We start from the raw sequence: 19,812 nt of genomic DNA, 5'->3' as shown, positions 1-19,812 counted from the left end.
GATTGCATTAGCTTCATTGGGCCTGGGTTATTTAAACTCCAGTGAAGGTTTTTAAAGCAAAGATTGCATGTGGCATTCATATCTCATATTTCACAAGAGAACCATACCTCGGCACTCCGTCCTGGTAAGCGTGCTCTGATAGCCAGCTCGGCAGTGGCAGGTGTATGAGCCCTGAGTGTTAATACATTCTCCACCAGTACAAGGGTTTTTCTCACATTCATCAACATCTGTAACACAAAGTAAGTTTCAGTAAGAGATTAGTCATAGCTTGTAATTCTAATACTTTCTCAACTTTAAGACTTCTTTCTGTCTTTTCTTTCTTTCTTTCTTTCTTTCTTTCTTTCTTTCTTTCTTTCTTTCTTTCTTTCTTTCTTTCTTTCTTTCTTTCTTTCTTTCTTTCTGTTGTTGTTGGTCGTGGGGCCTGAACTCTGGGCCTGGTCACTGTCCCTGAGCTCTTCAGCTCAAGGCTAGTTCTCTACCACTTGAGCCACAGTGCCACTTCTGGCTTTTTCTGCTTATGTGGTGCTGAGGAATTGAACCGAGGGCCTCATGCATACAAGGCAAGCACTCTTCCACTGAGCCGCCTTTCCATCCCCTAAGACATATTTCTTTTAAAAAATAAATAGCACAAGGAAAGTTTTTTTTCCCCTGGTTCTACCACAATATGCCGTGTTTCTAGCCATTTGGAAGACTGCTGGAGTAGTTCAAGAATATTATTTTCCAGTGTCAGTTTTCACAGAAAGATTCCAAGTGCATAGCAACTCAATGCTCTGAGCTAATAAATGTTTTCTCTTTCCTGAATCTGGCCTAAGAAAATTAAACAGACTAACATTTCACAAGTGGTTTCTCAACAGGATTCAGAATATCTTTGAAAGCTCTTAAGCTTTCTTTTTCACCGAAAAGAAAGTTTATTGCGGATGCTGTAAGGCTCACACCTATAATCCTAGCTATTCAAGAGGCTGAAATCTGAGGATCACGGTTTGAAGCTAGCCCAGGTAGGAAAGTCCATGAGACTCTTCTCTCTAACCATGAGAAAACCAGAAGTAGAGCTGTGGCTCAAAGTGGTAGAGTGCTTGCCTGGAGTGAAAAAGATGAGAGACAGCACCTGGGCCCTGAGTTCAAGCTCCACAACTCAGAAAAAATGAAAGAAAGAAAGAAAGAAAGGAAGAAAGAAAGAAAGGAAGGAAGGAAGGAAGGAAGGAAGGAAAGGAAGGAAGGAAGGAAGGAAGGAAGGAAGGAAGAAAGAAAGGAAGGAAAGGAAGGAAGGAAGGAAGGAAGGAAAGAGAGAGAGAGGGGAAGGAAGGAAGGAAGGAAGGAAAGGAGGGAGGGAGGGAAGGAAGAAGGGAGAGAAGGAGGAAAGGAGGGATGGGCGAATGGGGAAAAAAGGAAGTTAGTTTACTCATATCTTAAGTGTTCCCTATGAGTTCTGTGAAGCCTCTTTAACCCAAACATGAATGGACTATACTTTAAAACTCACTTAGAGAACAAACCCTTCGCAGCTGCCTTCCATGTAAGGGGTCCCATTAGTGTTACCATTGTTCAGAAAAATCAGTATAGGTAAACTATTTTCCAGTGCTCTGTTTATTAACACGAGAAACTTAGGCTTAGTGAAGATAACTTCCTTATCCATAGGCCTCTCTGGAGCAGACGCAGGTCTGACCTCACATTTCCTAGCCCTGAGCAACATGGTTTTCTACCTTGTTCTAGATGCGCTCTGGCAGCTTGGTGTGTGGGGGTGTGTGTGTGGAATGGGGAGGGGGTGGCAGGGAGGGAACTACTCATATCTGCTTATTTTACATTCATAGAACTGGAATTTATACCAGCACTAAGATAAATGTAATATTTAAAAAGTAAATGGGACAAAGGGTGAACCAATTCAGCAGTGATACTTACTAGACAATATATTAGAAGTGAACTATACAAGTTGAGGGGAAAGAGGGTCGGAGGAGAAAATTGGGAGAAAATGAGGGAGGGGGTAACACCCTTCAAAAAGAAATGTACTCATTACTTGACTTATGTAACAGTAACCCCTCTGTATATCACCTTTACAATAAAATTTAAGTTTTTAAAAAAAGTTAAATGGCAGTAGGGCACTGGTGGCTCACACCTGCAATCCTAGCTACTCAAAAGGGTGAGATCTGAGGTTTGCAGTTCAAAACCAGCCCAGGCAAGAAAGACTACAATCTTCAATTAACTACCAAAAAAAATACAGAAGTGGTGCTGTGGCTCAAGTGGTAGAGTACTAGTTTTGAACAACAACAACAAACTCAGGGACAGGCAAAAAAAAAAAAGCAAATGGCAACTATTTTTGGATTCATCCAACTAACGGTGTGATGTTTCCTCCCTGCACTAGTTGAAATGTCTTTTCAGCAAACTGAAATTTCTGCAGTTTTTAACAGCTACATAGAGTTGGCAATCGATCCATTTAAATTAGCAAAATGTGCAAACTTTTATGATTTGGATCACACTTTCTTTTTTTAATTTAGAGCCTTGTGCTTGCTCGGCCAGTGCTCTACCACTAAAGCCATACCTCTAGCCCTTTTTACTTCAGGTAATTTTTTTTCTTTTTCTTTTTTCTGCTTATGTGGTGCTGAGGGCCTCACGCATGCAAAGCAAAGCACTCTACCACTGAGCCACTTTCCCAGCCCATGTTAGGTAATTTTATAAATGGGATCTCTTACCATTTTTTGCCCTGGGGCCCTGATTCTTTTACCTCCCTAAAAGCTGGATTTTGATATCTTAGGTTACAGTTACAAGCAAGGTCCCTGAAAATATTTTACAATGACAAAAGTCATTGCGGTACATAGAATGCACCCCCAAATATATTCACTTCCTATCCTAGTTTGTAGAACCTGGGAATATGCTCCATGATAAAGAAAGAATTCAAGTGTCAGACGGTACTAAGATTGCTAACTAGGTGGCCTTAAACATCGAACTGGTGCCAGAGGATTATGGAGCCCCTCAGTGCTAATTCTTACCGTTCCACTACCTTCCTTAGACCAATTTTCTCTATTGCCAGTTCATACCAGATCATCATCAGCACGATTATTATTCTCTTCACTCATTGGCTCTATTATGAGCTGAATATGGATAAATATATTCACTCACTTTTTAATGTTTTTGAAAATGAAAAAAAGCATTTCTTGTATTAGACAAGTAGACTGATGCAATTGCAAAAGCACTTAAAGCAGAAGAGAGAGTGGGAAGAGAAAATGAGAGAATCAGAGACAGGTCTGAAGATGCTACTTTGCTGTGAAGATGAAGGAAGAAGCCTAGAAGTGGCTTCTGGTAGCTAGAAAAGTCTAGGAAAGACAAGGAAATAAATGCACTCTTTCTGATAGTTCACAAAAGAAACACAGCCATGTCACTACCTAGAATTAAACGAATTAAGACTTGTATTAGACCAATGAAACTGAAAGATAATAAATCTGAATGTGAAGCTGGGAATGTGGCTTCAGGGTAGAGTGCTTACCTAGTGTGCATGAAGCCCTGGGTTCGATACCTCAGTGCCATATAAACTGAAAAAGCTGGAAGTGGTGCTGTGGCTCAAGTAGTAGAATGTTAGCCTTAAGCAAAAGAAGTTCGCGCACAGTGCCCAGGCCCTGAGTTTAAGCCCCAGGACTGGCAAAGAAAAAAAAATCTGAATGTGTTTAAGCCACTGAGATTAAGGTAATTTGTTACAGCAGCAATAAGCCAATGCAGTCATGCAATAATGGCCTCTTGGTGCAGTCTAGTGATCGATCACGTACCAATACACTCCCCCCGGAGGTCCAGCTGGAATCCTTTGTTGCACTCACACCGGTAGCTCCCAGGAGTTGGAATGCAGCGCCCATTTTGACAGAGATAGCGGACCAACTGACAGTAATCAGTGACATTGAATGGCAGTACCCCTGGAACAACAACAGTGAGCCCCATTAAACTGATGTAGAATGATGGCATCCTTGATCAGTACTTCACCTAGCAATAATGGGCAAGATGCTGAGTCCTGCTGCAAAGAGGAAACTCTTTGGGTCAAGGTCAGTGTACAGGTGTGCTGGGACAGCACGTTACCAGCCTTGCCTTCAGAGATCACATGTGCATGGTGCTGCAGGCAGAGAGGAACGGCAGCTGGGCTGCAGCTTGCTTCTCCTGACCCTCCTCAGCTCCTCCTACTCTAACCTACCTACAGTTCGGGGGAAATACCCTGTTGTATACTAAACAACCCAACGTATACTTTTGTGCCTCCTCTAGTATTCATTCATTTCGTGGAGCAGACTTCAGTCTCTCCTGTAACTCTGTCTCTGAAAATATTAATAACAAAAGAACATTAATTTCTAGGAAAATACAAAGGACTTTTACTTCTATCTGTGCAATAGGAAAACTGAGAAATGTATATACAACAATATATAAGTGAAATTTTTTAGCCTAATAATTCATAAATCCATTTAATGCCTAAAGCAGCACAAGCAACTGCCCACTTTAACCTGATTAATGCAAACATCAACAACCACAACAAGATAGCTTTCGTATTCTTACTTGGTGGCTCCCGAGATGGAGATGGGTAGGGATACTCTGGCGGTGGCCGCGGGACGGGAAGTACAGGTCCAGGAGGAAAGACGGGAGGAACAGGTTGAACTGGAGGAATGGGCCCCAGGGGTGGGGGAGGGTATTCTGGTCTTCCAGGAAATACCATGGGAACCGAACACAGCTTGTTGAAATCCTCTGGGGGAAAATAACAACAACAATATAACACAATAAGCTGAGCAGTCATTGACATCATAGGTCCACAGAAGACACTCTTTGAAAAGAAATCGTTGAATAAAACCCATCTTCTAAGCACACTGGTCAACTGGAGAAAAAGGAAAAAAAAGAACTCTGAATGACTTTATTGCCATTCTGAATGCCCACAGCAAAAAAGCATATGGAAATAATAATTCAAATCCAAATCCGTGTCACATGCATCGCCCAAAGTCTACATAGGTCCCTCCCTGTATATAAAGTTTACTTTATGGAAAACATGCACATTCTTCGTTCCAGTTCCACCTGTGGATTTCAGAGGACTCTAAGGAGAACACCAAAAAGCTTAGGTTTTGTTTAATTGTGATGGGAGGTCGCAGAAGGTCTCCCGAAGTGGTAAGTGACTGACCAGAGGAATCTTTCAGGTCACTTTTGCTGTTATCTGGAGAATGTACCGATGGGGGACAAAGCAGTTGCAGGAGGTCAAGGTCAGGAGGAGGCTATCTGGACAAAGGAGGCAATGATGGATATGGACAGAAGGGGACATTTTTGCCTAAGCATGTTTTCGAAATAAACAGGTAGTGTTGGGAGAAGGAGGAAATGTCAGAGTGAGACTTCAAAATTTCTTCACTCATATTTCATACTTCCAACTCAGATTAAGTTTATGTTTTCAGAGAATTCTATTACTGCATTTTTATCTAGAACTTCAGCCCACAGAGAGTCTGTAGTACTCAACTGTATTTAGAAAGGATTTGTATATTGTTTATGTTTCCCTGACTCAGGATGCTATAATCCCTTCTGTCAAACCACAATGATCAAAGACTCCTTCTATAGAGAGTTATTGTCTCACCAGGAATAAGCATCATTCCCTGAGAACCTGCTTCTGCCGTATTTCTACCAATGAGACTGTGTGGTCTTTGAAGTCGAGGATCATGTACAACTCATACCTAATTCTCATTCTCAGCCTGCCTCTGTAGAATGCACGTAAGAGGATTTCATTATACGGTGGATTTCCGTGAATGACAACTCTATTAGGAGTTCACTTTGTTTCCAAGCACTTGTTCAGTGCTTGTGCCAGTTCAGCCTTTCTTTTGAAATTCCTTTCAGACATGTATAAAAGAAGTTGAACAGCTTATCCGTATTTTTGCTAATGAGGTGGCTATATTACCTTAAGAATGCCATTAAACTCGTCTTAAGCCCCATAGGAAAGTATATCACACTGGGTCCTAAACTCTTTCCTACTTTTAGAGATTAATAATTTTCTCATTAACTCCTTTCTATGCAGATCAACAACAGAGGCTGATTTTGTTCAACTGACCTCTATTTTTCCTATCTCCATTTAGCCCAGAGATTACATATATGTATATTATATATAATTATATGTTATATATAATGCAATTATATTATAGTGTAATTATGTAAAGTACATAGTATATATTAAGATACAATGTTAAAGATAATATATTTGCATATTATAATATATATTAACATGTAATTATATATTAACAGATAATTATATGTAACATATAATTATATATAATATATATTATACATATACCCAGAAAAGCTGGCTAACCTAAAATCCTTCCTATATCAGCCTTTTCCATAAGCAGAGCTAACTTCTATAGTTCTGGTCCTAGACCTTCTGGAGGAAAAAAAAAATCAAACAAAATAGTTTGCTTAATCAGGCTGTCTCAGGATTGGGCATCTTCTAGTGATGCATTTTGGGGAACAACTCCCTGAAAAGCCGCACACAGGAACCCAACGTGCTCCATCTGTTCCAAAGTAGGCCTTCCTGCTGACACCTACCCTTACCCTAGTCCTTTCTCGGTCAACATGAGGAATTCCTATCAATGCAGCTCACTTTCAAGTTAGCAAATGCATTTAAAAACAATTCCCTGGATATCAAAGCCAAATCGTAGTAGGAAGTCATACTTCTTCTAAATAGTGATCTAGTACATGGTCCTGCATTTAACTCCAAAGGGTAGATTGGGGCTGAGGGCATGAAAAAGAGCAAATCAAACAAGATATATGACTTGTTGGATCATAAGATATATAGATATAGATATATAGATATATATATAAATTGTATTGTTTCTTTAATCCATACTCAGAATTCCCAGCAATAAACAAGAAATGTTATAGTAACACCTGTGAGCTGGTCTATATGATGAGAAACTCATATCCTGAGAAGAGGACACTCTGAAGTATCACATTCACTCTGCACTCATCCATCCTCACATTCACTGCCTCTCCTAAACTAACAACTTTTCAGGAATCAAGTTAAAGAGAGCTATTTTGCTCAGTCTTAAGTTAGTATTGATGGAGAAAATAGTACCTATCAGTCCTTTACCTAAAATGCCTTCTGTAAGAAAGATCTTGCTAAATACTCTGAAAATATAAAGAACATTAATATATATATGTAGTGTGTGTGCATATATATATATATATATATATATATATATATATATATATATATGGGATTGCCATGGGTTAGATCTCTTCATGAGACTTACCAAATTGTAAAAAAGCAATCCATGAACAGAAGTAGGCACAAGGCAGACAGTATGGGACTGTGCCACAGCAAAATAACAAGCACAACGAAGTTGAAACATTTCCGTCTGGGGTTATCTTGGGAAGCTCATGGATAAAGTTACATTTGACCAGATCCTTAATGCGTAAGATAGTATATTGCAAGAAAAGATGATAAGAATGGGAGTAGGAAAAAGGACCTGAACTATGCAGAAGTTTCAGTTAAAAGGAATTAGAAAAGTTTAGACTACACTGAAGGAAAACTGAATTGCAGAATCTAATTAGAAAACAAAGCTACCATACATACTAGCTGTTAAAGGATGAACTGGGATCAGATTTAGGGACTGCAAATGTTAAGTCAAGAAGTCACATTTTCTTTTGAGGAAAATATGTCTTGGACTATCAAATATTTATTGAGTTCATCCTGGGGAAATTTTTTTTTTTTTTTTTTGTCAGTCGTGGGGCCTGAACTCTGGGCCTGGGTGCTGTCCCTGAGCTCCTCAGCTCAAGGCTAGCGCTCTACCACTTGAGCCACAGCGCCACTTCTGGCTTTTTCTGCTTATGTGGTGCTGAGGCTCTGCCACTGAGCCACTTCACAGCCCACGGGAAATTTTTTCTGGACATTCCCTAAACATTCTTTAATTGAACATGAAATGAGCTATAGGGAAATGTTTGTGGCAGCTGAGGATTTCACGTTGACGAGCTGGGAAGTTCCTGCAACTGTTCCGACTATAGAAAACAGATTTTAGTGCAAATGAAGGGAATATAATAGATAAAAGAGAAGTCATGAAGGAAAAAAAATCAATAGGAATTGGCCAAAGGAAGAGGAAAGAAGAAATGTGTGCTCTAGGAAAATGGCTTTATCCTTCTGAGTCACTGAGTACCATATATAAGACACTTAGTAATGAGTAGTATCTGAAAAGAGTAGTTTGTACAGACCTTTGCATTTCCCCTGTGCATTATCTGAGGAGATTCTCCAAGAACATCATTTTTCTGGAGTCTTATCTGTTTATCTGCGTTTCCCCCTGGGTCTGCATTATACACAATACCACTGGTTGTAATGGTTGGGTTGGAATACACCATAATTACCGGAAGGTTCTTACCTGTTGATCTGATGGGGCACATCTCAGGGGCGACTGTGACCCCTGGGGACCAGCATCGGCCGACATCACAGCAGCACTGCATTTTGGTGATGGATTGGGGCAGCTGGTTAGAGCAGCGTCCATTTGCTAGGGCTGTGTAACAGTATCCTGGGCGAACATCTGAAGAGACACACACACACACACAAGCAACCAGTGAGAACAAGCTCCCGCCTTGGTACCTCAATCTCTCATTCCAAGGCAGTGGCAGAGCTGACTCACACCCGTGTCCCACGGAAGCGAGGCTGAGAGCTCAGCGCTCCTATCAGAAGTGCCGTGTCTCATGCCTTTGGCCCCTGTGTGCTGGTGCCTTTGGCCAAAGTCTTGCTTTGGGAAAGCAAGGTGGGAATGAATGGTGAAAACCATATGTGTCATAGGAAGAAATGGCACTAGGAAAACCACTAGCAGTGTCAGTTATTTATAAAGACATGTCTCTACTCTGAAGGCAGCCTAGGTTGTCCTTGGTTTCAAACTACTTAATTTGGGCCACTTCAGGCAAACACTTATATAAATGTATTGGAAAACAGCATTAAATCTGTGCTGCGCTCACTGATCCTTAGACAATCTTCCTTATTTTTCAGCTGGAAACGGGTGAGTCTGTGACTTTGTGAGAATTTGTTTAAAGGAATGAATTACTTCATCCTCAGATCTAATGCTTCTCAGCCAATACTTCCCTTTGTACCAAGGTCTCAACACACTTTATAAAGTTTTAGATATTTATAAGCTCAAAACACCAGTGACTGAAAATAATTCGTTCTATAAAATACAATAGCTCTAGAAGAATTTTATTTCTGGCAGAACAGTATCTTCCAAAACAACAGGATCAGACACTTTCTTATGTATCATTTTTATTGACTACATCTTCTCTGGTTGTTATGACATCATTTGACATACCACAGTGTGACTCTGAGCCACTGAAAGGTCACGACTTTGAGACAAGACTGTGAAAAGGAGGAAACAGGAAGTAAGGCAAAGGTAGGGACACCTGGTATGTGCTGAGGATGTGCCTCTCTTCTAGTAAAAACAGATACCTGCACAGTCCAGCTAAAAGAAAGTTCTGAGACTAGGCAATGGTGGCTCATGCCTGTAATTCTAGCTATTCATGAAGCTGAGATCTGAAGATCATAGTTCAAAGCCAGCCTGAGCAGGTAAAGCCTGTCAGACTCATATCACTAATTAACCACCAAACAAACAAACAAAAAAAACAGAAAAAAAACAAAAGCAAAAACAAAAAAGACAACCAACCAAAGTTTTGAAAAGTAAAGAATTTTCTACAATAAAAATGACATAAAAATAAAAATAAAGGCTAATTTAGAGATCTTTAACTTATTTACCTTAAGTGAATAAAACAAAGCTAGACAAACTATGAAAGAAAAGTATAGGTCAGCTTTGAAAACATGAACCAGATAAGCTTCAAATATATAGCATTTCCTCAAGGCTATGTGATACAGGCTTCCTAGCTTTACCTTGATAATAACTACTTGGCCAGACACTGTGGTACGTGCCTGAAATCCAGCTACATCAGAGGTATTGGTAGGAGAACTGTGGGTCAAGGCCAGGTTGTAGGGGGAAAAGTGAAAGACCCTATCTAAAAAAATAAAAAAAAAAACAAGAGTGCTGTGGGTATATCTCAAGTGGTTGACTAGCAATTATGAGGGACTAAATTTAAACCCTAGTACAGTAGAAGAAGAAGAGGGAGAAAAGGGAAAAGAGGAAGAGGAACAAAAGAAAGAAGAGGAAGAAGAGGAAGAAGAGGAGGAAGAGGAGGAGGAATTACTTGTGATGATATGTAACAAATACTTACTGAGCACCTACTATGTACAAACAAGTAGGCTGACACCCACTAGGCAAGGAAGGGCAGTAGTTACTGGTCTTTAAGGGCAGCTTAAACGTAATCAGGAAGACAGAAACACACAGACACACAGGTTCCCCTGTAAATCCACTTATAAAAAGAATGTCTTCAAGGAAGGGAGAAACTGCTTTCACATCAACCCAGTTGAGATGTATTCGAAGACAGAGCCTGAGTGTAAGCACAAAAGGGGACTAGAATAGGGAAGAAGGGTTTTAAGTGGTGTAAGGAGGATGACTAGAAGTATGAAGGAGCTAAGTGAATGGTCCACTTGACGGGGAGAAGTCTGGACTGCAGCAATAGGTTAGTAAGTTTGAGAGAGAGTTAGAGAGTGAAGCCCTTTATTTATTGGGCTGTGCCCAATCTTAGGATTCTAGAGGAAGTCTTAATACTTGTTACATCTAGAAGCTGTCAAATATTGTGTGATATCTTATAAGGAACCCAAATATTACATCAAATAAGAGTGGAACTGTCAGGACATACAGAGAGCCAGACAGAGAGAAGAGCCAGAGAGAGAGCAAGCAAGATACCACGAAAGAGAGAGAAACAGAGAGAGGGGGGGAGAGAAGGAGGGGGAGAGAGGGAGAGAGAACAGTAACAATGAGTCCTTTAACCTTTGCAGTCCTTGTAGGCCTTACCTAGCACCTGGAAAAAAAAATCCATTGGACACAGACTGAAAGCCATCAGTTTCTAAAGGCTAGTGGAAAACTACTTGAGAATTTTTTGAGCAGCTGTGTAACTTAATCAAAGTGCAATGTTAGGAAGATAAATCTGACAGGACGGATTGTACAGAGGCCAGGAAACAGGAAGACCAATTAAGGGATCATTGTAAAATTTCTGACCTGAGTGAACGGTGACCCTGTGAAGTGACTGGAGAGGAGGGTAACAGCTCCCCATCCTAGCCCCAGGAGGCCTCTGGTTTTACCAGGGTGTTTGAAGTATCCAATACATTTCTAGTTCCATACCTGCACCCTCTGACCCCAGATGAGGAGGCCTGATGTGCCCCCCACCCCACCCCGGCATGCTCAACAAACTTACTCAAAAAAGACTTCCATTGAAGCACTGGTTTTTATTTGCAGTGACATCTTCATTAAACCTACCTACACATCTGGTGCCATCAGGAGAGGTGTAAAAACCAGGAGGACATTTGCAGAAGTAACTGCTGACTGTGTTTGTACATTCGCCCCCATCACAGATTCCAGGAATTGTGCTGCATTCATCGATGTCTGGAACATAAGGGAAGAAAAGAGTTTGAGTATTGGTAGAAGGCAGGATGACACTAGCAACGGTTATGGGGATTTGGATGCATCACTAGTTAAAAATCACGTCACTGGAAACAGACATCTTTACAAAATAAAACCTACCCGGAGAAGTAGTGAGTCCCAAATATGTGTTTCTCTTAAAACAGATTTACCCAAGGGGTTTACCAAATTCAAGAGATTAAAGCAAAGTAAACTCACCCCTTTTTAAAATTGAAAACTGTGGTTGTCTCAACAATTAACTTTGGTATGCTAATATGCCAGATGCCATTTAGTTTGAAATTTCACTTTTCCTCTCCTCTCCATGTTTCGTATGGAATTCTACTCCCTACTAATACTCTATGCTCTTCATTGCTTCCTCTGTTGCTTTTGAATCCAGTTTTCTACAATCAGATAATGAAATCCTTCAGAGAAGCACTGTGGTCTGAGCACTGAGCAAGAGTTGGCCAACTTGAGTGACGAGACCAGGTTGCAAGTACCATCTTTGGTTTTTCATTGGCACACCCAAACTACCATTAGATGGCTTTCTGTGGGTTTGGGGAATGTACACTTGGTGAGACACTGAATCTCCCCAGAGTTTTCTTGAAGAAAGGCCCTGCTGTCCCAGCTCCTGGGGAGGACTGTTAGCATGCTGCCTTTGGCTCTCAGATCTTTTGGGAATCATTGCCTGGGTTACAAAAGGCTGCCTCGTCCAAGGTGACAGTCTCCTCGTGTACTCCATGCCCCATGACAGACACATCTCAACCCCACGCAGTACAACTCCGAAAGCCACTCCTCCAACTCCCCATTTTCTTCTGGGGTTAGCAAAGGTGATTTCTGGGATGTACCACAGCAAACCTTCTCTGTCTGTGCAGTCTTTCTCTTCTCTTTCTCTTCCTCTAGTTAATTCCTTAGTACATCTCCGATTAAGCAAACTGAATACTACAGAGGCCCAAACCAGGGTCAGCCTCGTAGGCCTGAGGCCACTGATCTTCTGAAAAGCAGCTATGAATGTTCCATTAGGACCAATCTGTTTGCTATAATAGGAGCTTTGGACGAACCCACGCTACACATGGACAAAAGTGAACATGTGGACGAACCCACGCTACACGTGGACAAATGTGAACATGTGGCACAGAAGAACTTGAGAAGGAAAACTGAGAAATCCTCGTTTAGTGCAGAAGTTAAGTCAGGGCTCAGAGAACCTACCTGGTCTCTCGGAAACAAACGAGCAGGTCTGTCTTGTTATCCCGGGATAGGTTGACTTTGTCCCCAGTACTGTAATGGACAGTCTGACACCACTGAAGCTCACAAAAGCTCTGACTTCAAATAAGAACATATCTTCTCTAGCCTAACTTCTACTCTGCACATAGCAAAGTCGGGCTCTACGTGGCTCAGATTTAAGTATAGTTGGGCTCTAGTTTACTTCGTTAGTCAAAAGGCAGTAGTGACACTGGGTAGAGGCAGTATGACATTTTCAAAGCATTCCTCTTTGCTAGGCTAGACACTAAAGCAAACAATGTTGTGTTGTTTATATGAGAACCAATGCTAACATAAACAGCAATGTCACTGAGAATTTGTGTAATGGTAAAGGTGCGTGTTTTATTCCAGCAGATAAAAATGTTACTGGAGTGAAACACTCAAGCAAAGTAATGGCCGAGGGCAGGGACAAATGTAGAATCTACAGTATCTCAAAGAGCATTTTAAAACTGGTCTTTATCATAGATCTTTTTTCAGCCACATTTTTACTCAATACAAACACACAAATCCAATCAAACAAGAGTATCAAAGAGTCTATGGTATTCCAAACCTCATTTAAAGGCAGAAGACAAAACAATAAAGAACATACTTCCAACAAAATGTCCCTAAAAGATAATGCCTACTACAGACCGACCAAAGGTAACTATCTGCTACAGATCATCTCAAGATAGACAGACAGACAGAGAGACAGACAGACAGATAGTATGTGTGTGTGTGTGTGTGTGTGTGTGTGTGTGTGTGTGTGTGTATATATATATATATATATATACTGGTTCTGGGCACTGTCCCTTAGCTTTTATGCTCAAGCCTAGTGTTCTACCACTTGAGCCACAGCTCTATTTCTAGTGGGATTTTTTGGTAGTTTCGTGCAGATAAATGTCTTACAAATTTCCTGCCCAGGCTGGTTTTGAACCACAATCCTCACATTTCGGCCTCTTGAATAGCTAGGATTATAGGCATGAGCCACTAGTGCCCAGCAAAAAAATATTTCTTCAACCCACTAAATGCAGTTTAAGAAGTGAAGGGCATGCATTGTGTGTAGTAGAGTTAATAAACGTGCTCACAGCACACTATAAGGATTTGCAAAATTATCACAATGGAACCCCACATTCTTAATGCATGCTAAGTCAACAACAAAAAGGGTAAAATATTTTCAACCTATTAAAAAATGGATGGTTGTCATCTTCATTAAGGCCAGTGAGTATATATCAATCACCAATACCCAAAGAGCTTAAGTGGCTGCAAAGATCAGAAAAAGCTATTAAAAAACTTAGTTTGGTAAGGCTAGAGGACACATCTTTTGCATACCAGCTAGGATAGAAGTAGAATCTTTTTTGAAGATAACCATGGCAACTATGATAATAACGAGAGTATGTGTGTAGAGAATTAGGCATTATCTAAATACTTTAAGGATGTGACCTCACTGAATGTCTATGATGTAGGTGTGAACACAGGACCAGATTGCTGTACCTCTGGTATCCAGGCATGCTTCTTTTATGACATTGAGCCCCTCAAGATACTATAGTGACTCAGAGATGGCAGCTGATGTGGCTAGGCTTCTATATGAGATTGAGGACTTAACAGGTCCACCTTGATCACAGGGCTCTTTTGCCTAAATGTATTAGATGCCAAATTCCCCAAGCAACAAGAAGGAAAGGCTTGCACACAGCCAGAGGATAAGCCCCACCCGTAACAAAGGGTCACGTAACCCCAAGGACTCTCGCGGGTGCTGAAAGCATAAAAGCTCCTAATAGCAAGTGGCCATCACATAAATATGCCATTATTTGGAAAGAGGAAGTCTTAAGGTCTTTGGTTCATGTATTAGAGAGTGCATGAACTTAGGAGCCACATTTTTTGAAAAAATCTTTTGCATCAGGCAGTGCTATTCTAATTGTTGATGACTGGGCTGACAATCATCTAAATCCCAAAATATTAGTGGTTAATTAAGAATCCAAGGGAATTCTTCCAGAAATAAAACTTAATCCCTTAATTACACTTTTTACTTCTAATTTCCTTCCACGGAAACCTATGCAAATATGAACTTGGTTTCCAAAAGCACATGCACTCTGCAGTTGGAAAAGGCAACAAAAAAGGTGGACAGAACTCTTTCTCTCTTTTCTCAAATCACAGCCATAAATCTTTATCTTTTTCTTCTTAAATGAAAGTCTACTCATTTCCCCTTGCTATTGTATATTTAAAATTCATCTAGATTGTGCATATTTATATAAACATCGGTCCACAAGTTTTAAGTTTGGGGAAATTAGGTTATTAGAGAAAGAAGGAAGAATCCTGAAAAAAGAAGATCTCATCAAAAGCAATCTAAAGCAAACCTCCTCAAATCTAGTGGTAGTTAGCATCCTATAAATTTACTGAGACCCATTTGATTTAATCAGTGATCAGATACAGTACTGTTTAAAAAATACTTCTCCAAATCAAGAGAGAGGTATATATTTAAAAGTCAACAATGCTCAGAAGGTGTTATTGTTTTGATCTTATCTGTCCCCCAAAGATCCTAATGTTGAAGTTTTGGTCCCCAGCTCAGGCTACTACTGTAAGTGGTAGAACATTTAGGGCCTAGTGGGAGAAAGTTACATCACTGGGGCAGACCCTCTAGAAGAGACACCAGAACCTCAGTCCCTGAGCCTCTCTCTCTGTTTCCCAACTATGAAGGGGTGGACAGGTCTCCTTTGCCAGGTGCCCCTGCCATTTTTCTATTGTATGAATGTAACATCTGTACCTTCTGTCCCATCTATATCCACAGAATATTCCTGTTAACGACTGGTCTTAGTGAACAACAAAGAGAAAATGAACTCTACCCTAGGCTGGAAGCTGTCGGATTTCAGAACACAAAACAGAGACGTGGTAAGTTATGTAGCCTATGTTTGTCCTCAGTCTTGATGTTGTTGATATCTCTTGGGACTGAATATATCAAACTGAGAAAACTTCTTTTCTTTCTCTTTTAAAAAAATTTTTTTAAATTTTTTCCAGTCCTGGGGCTTGAACTCAGGTCCTAGGCACTGTCCCTGAGCTTCTTTTGCCAAGGTAAGCACTCTCCAACTTGAGCTACAGAAGTTTATTGGAGATAAGAGTCTCACCGAGTTTCTTGCCCGGGCTGGCTCCAAACTGTGATCCTCAGATCTCAGCCTCCTGAGTATCTAGGGTTACAGGTGTGAGCCACCAGTGCCTGGCTAGAAAAAAAAATCTTAAACTTGTACTAGGAACATAAATACATGGGTTAATAGCCACTCCTCCACAAAGAAAACCCAAACATACATTGTAACCAGAAAAAAAATGCCAGATGATGTATTATTCAGAATGAGATCTAATGATCAAATTTGAATTCATATGTCTAGAACTATGCAGAAACATGTGTCTTGAACATTATAGACCAAATATTGGCCCCCAAATACTTCATGTTTTAACATTTAATTCGAATCAGATGGACCTCTTATTTGGGGGGGGTGTCTAAAAATGTGGAAAAAGCTGCAGAGTATTTTTTTTCTCTCTCAGTGAGAGTTCAACAGTACAAAGGAATAGAATTCCTAGTAGGAATATTGTATTTACACTTTCATGGAGATGACAAAGACAGAAGGATGTAGGAACAACTTGCAAACAAACGTGTGGCTGATGTTGAGTTCTGCCTGCCCTGCCCCATTCCCCCTTAATGAAAGAGTATGGGATTGCTTACCTTCACATTTTTGGGACACTTCATTAAATTTGTGTCCAGCAGGGCACTTGCACTCAAAAGACCCAACGGTATTAATGCAATTTCCACCTTGACAGAGTCCAGGGATGGCCTGGCATTCATCCACATCTGTCAAATTTTGCAAAAGACAAAGATTCATATAAAATTTAGTTACATAAGAAAATACGCTCATTTGTCCACAACTCCATTACCGTGTTTATATCAGTGTGTGGGATCACACTTGGAATATGATAAGACAAACTACTTCTCATAATTACAGAATACAAAGTAGTTACTAACACAGCGAGGCAAGGACATTCTATTTTTTTTTTTTTGTCGGTCGTGGGACCTGAACTCTGGGCCTGAGCACTGTTCCCCAGCTCTTCAGCTCAAGGCTAGCGCTCTACCACTTGACCCACAGCACCACTTCCGGCTTTTTTCTGTTTATGTGGTGCTGAGGAATGGAACCCAGGGCCTCATGCATGCAAGGCAAGCACTCTACCATTGAGCCACCTTCCCAGCCCTCTATTTTTTTTAAGTATTTTTCAGTTTCCTACCTTGTATCCTCTCTCATGCAGAGGAGGATATTTCTATAACTTGTGAGTTTCATTTCATACACAGCAGAATGTAAGAGTACCGTGAACAAGGCCTTTATTTCCTCTCTACCATTCACCTCCAGATTGGTAGTAATCATAAGACTTATCCAAGAAATCCTTAAAAATTAAAATGTAATATAATCTACAATATGACAACCTTTAAGTGTTGTACTGAACGGCTTAGTTAAGACAAAATTTGTGTCAGTTCCCTCAGACTATATACGCTTGGCCCTGGAAATGTCTCATGCAGTAAACATTAAATATCTCAGAAAATCAGGGTTTCCTCAGCTCTGGCCCAGGCCTCAGCTCTAGTCCTATTTCATTAGCAGAGCCGCTGTGAGAGGGCACCTTCTTAAAAGTAAGTCTCCAACACAAAACTCAAGTCCCTGCATAGTTCTAGACCATTCTATGCAACCTCTCTGATCTCATCTCTCACTTTGCTCCCTCCCTCACTACTCTCTTACCACATAGATGGTCTTCTTAAAGCACATCAGACACACCAAGACACGCCTGCCTCTGAGTTTTGTAGTGGTAGGTCCTCTGCCTGGAATGTTCTCTCCAGAACACAATGGGGTTCCTTCTGTCCCACCTCTCAGTCCCTGACCAGTGCCCCCTTCAGCCATGAGCTCTTCTCTGGCCACTTTAATAGAAACATCTGGTGCCCTGGCCTGTACTGTCAAAGGATCTCATACGTAACAGTTTTGTTTCATGCACTGTCCATAACAAAGGTTCCAGAGCCTAGGACTCTGTTTGCTTTGTTGGGTGCTCTAGCCAAGCACCTGGGGACCCACCTGTGGTTCAATGTATAATCCCAACTACTAGCCTTTCCAGAACAAAACGAATCGTCGCAGCTGTAGAGACTAAATCTAGGTGTACATTCTTTCCTTCTGTTCAGACATGACAGGGAAGAGACTATTTGATAAAGTGCTCTCAGTGAGAATCTAATGTTTTTTTTTTTTCCTGGATATCGTGTATTCTTCTAGAGCTCTGGAAAGCCAGTGTCCTTTTTAACTTCACTCTTAAGTCAGTGAAGCAACAGAATGACTGCCATTCGTAGGATCTCAACATTCCTCGTTGTGCAGTGAAAGAGGCACTTAAAGCAGAGCCATTTATTTTGGCATGCAAGTGTCACTTCCTGTTTCCAAGGACTGCTCTGACCCACAAATGAATGACTATATTGAAATATAATTGGATTAGGTTTCATAGTCCATTTCAGTTTTGCCTTAGAGCAGAATTTTCCATTCTCTTGATAGTTTGAATATGTTTATTATGTTGTTTGAAATCGTGGTTTCACAGACTGAACAAATCTTGATGTTCAGAAGGCAAGAGAAAATATACAAGAGGTCAGCTCTCCATTGGTTCTATGTACAAAGACCATAGACATGAGAAGCCCGCTATGAACCCATTTGTCCACCGCCCCTCACATCTGCCAAGGAGGGCAGAGACCAACAAAAGACAGCCCTGAGATGATAGTATGTTGGCCCCAAACCAAACAACACCCAGACGAATTTCATTCTCCAAGTGGCAATATAAACTACTATTTTTTTCCACAAATTGTCTTATTTTTTTTTAAGTCTTTGTTGGTGGGTATACCGAATAGCAGCCAGGAAAGAACAGGAAGCATATGTTGGCCAAATCCACATTGTACGAAACAAATCACCAAGTAAGGAATAGTCAAATTATCCCTTTCCCTTTTTCTTCTCTTTCCCTTGCTCCTGTGCACACCTGAACCTCTGACCATGAATTTGTGGACAGAGAGTTGGGCACTAGAGACCTTCGTTTCACGTCATTGTCAGCCAGTTCATGGGCAAATTCGCTAACTTCAAAATACAGCGACTGACAATTCTTCACTGGAACTTTCTGCCTCTTTACTCTTGTTTTTACTTTACTTTGTTTTACTTTAACTCTTGTTTTTACAAAATTCTACAGTCAATCCTTTTATAGTTCCAGGGTTTCAAACCAACTTCGTGCTGCTCCTGACATGCAACATTATCTGTTGGGGGGGAGGGGGGCGGGCATGCAAAGATGTTGTATGTGATACACACAAAAAAACAACAACAGGGCTGGGAAGGTGGCTCAGTGGTAGAGCGCTTGCCTTGCATGCCTGAGGCCCTGGGTTCGATTCCTCAGCACCACATAAGCAAAAAGAAAAAAGCTGGAAGTGGCGCTGTGGCTCAAGTGGTAGAGTGCTAGCCTTGAGCTGAAGAGCTGAGGGACAGCACCCAGGCCCAGAGTTCAGGCCCCAAGACCAGACCCAAAAAAAAACAACAACAACAGCCAGCACAAAGAGCATCCGAAGTGGAATTTACTGGAGTATAATGCAATGAAGGCCCACAAAGTTGTGTGACCAAGGCCAAATTCTGGGCTCGTGCAGGATATTTTTAGAACGAACATACAGAGCACAGCCAAACTGTTATCTATTTGCCTCACTAAAGTGTATCCTGAGTTTTCTGAAAATATTGTTAATTGTCTTTTTTAAAATGCGCTGAGGGCAGCAGAGATGACCTGGGAGTTTTCGGTCCCATCAGTTTAGCAGGAAGCTGCCTCTGCGCCCTTCCTCTTGCTTCCTGCCAGATATCTAGACAAGGAAAGAATTTGTACAGCTGGAGGAACTAGAGCAAACGCCAAAAACAAAGGAAGGGTTTCTAGGAGGCAGAAGAAGGGAGCAGGCAACATCTGGGGATATTTAAAAGTGTGAAACCAATTCTAATTTATTTCTGACTTATAAAAAAATATGCATAATGTAGCATGTCAAATGTCGAGAGGAACAATTTACTTCAGGTCAGTTAAGTACCAG

The 19,812-nt window shown here is 40.9% G+C and overlaps 1 protein-coding gene across 1 annotated transcript in view; it reads right to left on the bottom strand.

Annotated features, from left to right (window-relative positions):
- Fbn1 (fibrillin 1) overlaps window positions 1-19,812 on the bottom strand; it is a 199,469-nt gene that overhangs the window by 92,318 nt on the left and 87,339 nt on the right. Inside the window, exons 7-12 of the mRNA XM_013010126.1 lie at window positions 16,423-16,548; window positions 11,337-11,462; window positions 8,352-8,510; window positions 4,516-4,701; window positions 3,750-3,890; window positions 108-227 (exon numbers count right to left, since the gene is read on the bottom strand). Of these exons, the coding sequence (XP_012865580.1) occupies window positions 108-227; window positions 3,750-3,890; window positions 4,516-4,701; window positions 8,352-8,510; window positions 11,337-11,462; window positions 16,423-16,548 (858 nt within the window). The remainder of the gene's footprint in view (window positions 1-107; window positions 228-3,749; window positions 3,891-4,515; window positions 4,702-8,351; window positions 8,511-11,336; window positions 11,463-16,422; window positions 16,549-19,812) is intronic.

The sequence above is a fragment of the Dipodomys ordii genome, unplaced genomic scaffold (assembly GCF_000151885.1).
Source record: "Dipodomys ordii isolate 6190 unplaced genomic scaffold, Dord_2.0 Scaffold11, whole genome shotgun sequence".
NCBI classification, from domain to species: Eukaryota; Metazoa; Chordata; class Mammalia; order Rodentia; family Heteromyidae; genus Dipodomys; species Dipodomys ordii.
The sequence above is the reverse complement of the archived record's forward strand: the minus strand, read 5'-3'. Positions and strand labels throughout refer to the sequence as shown.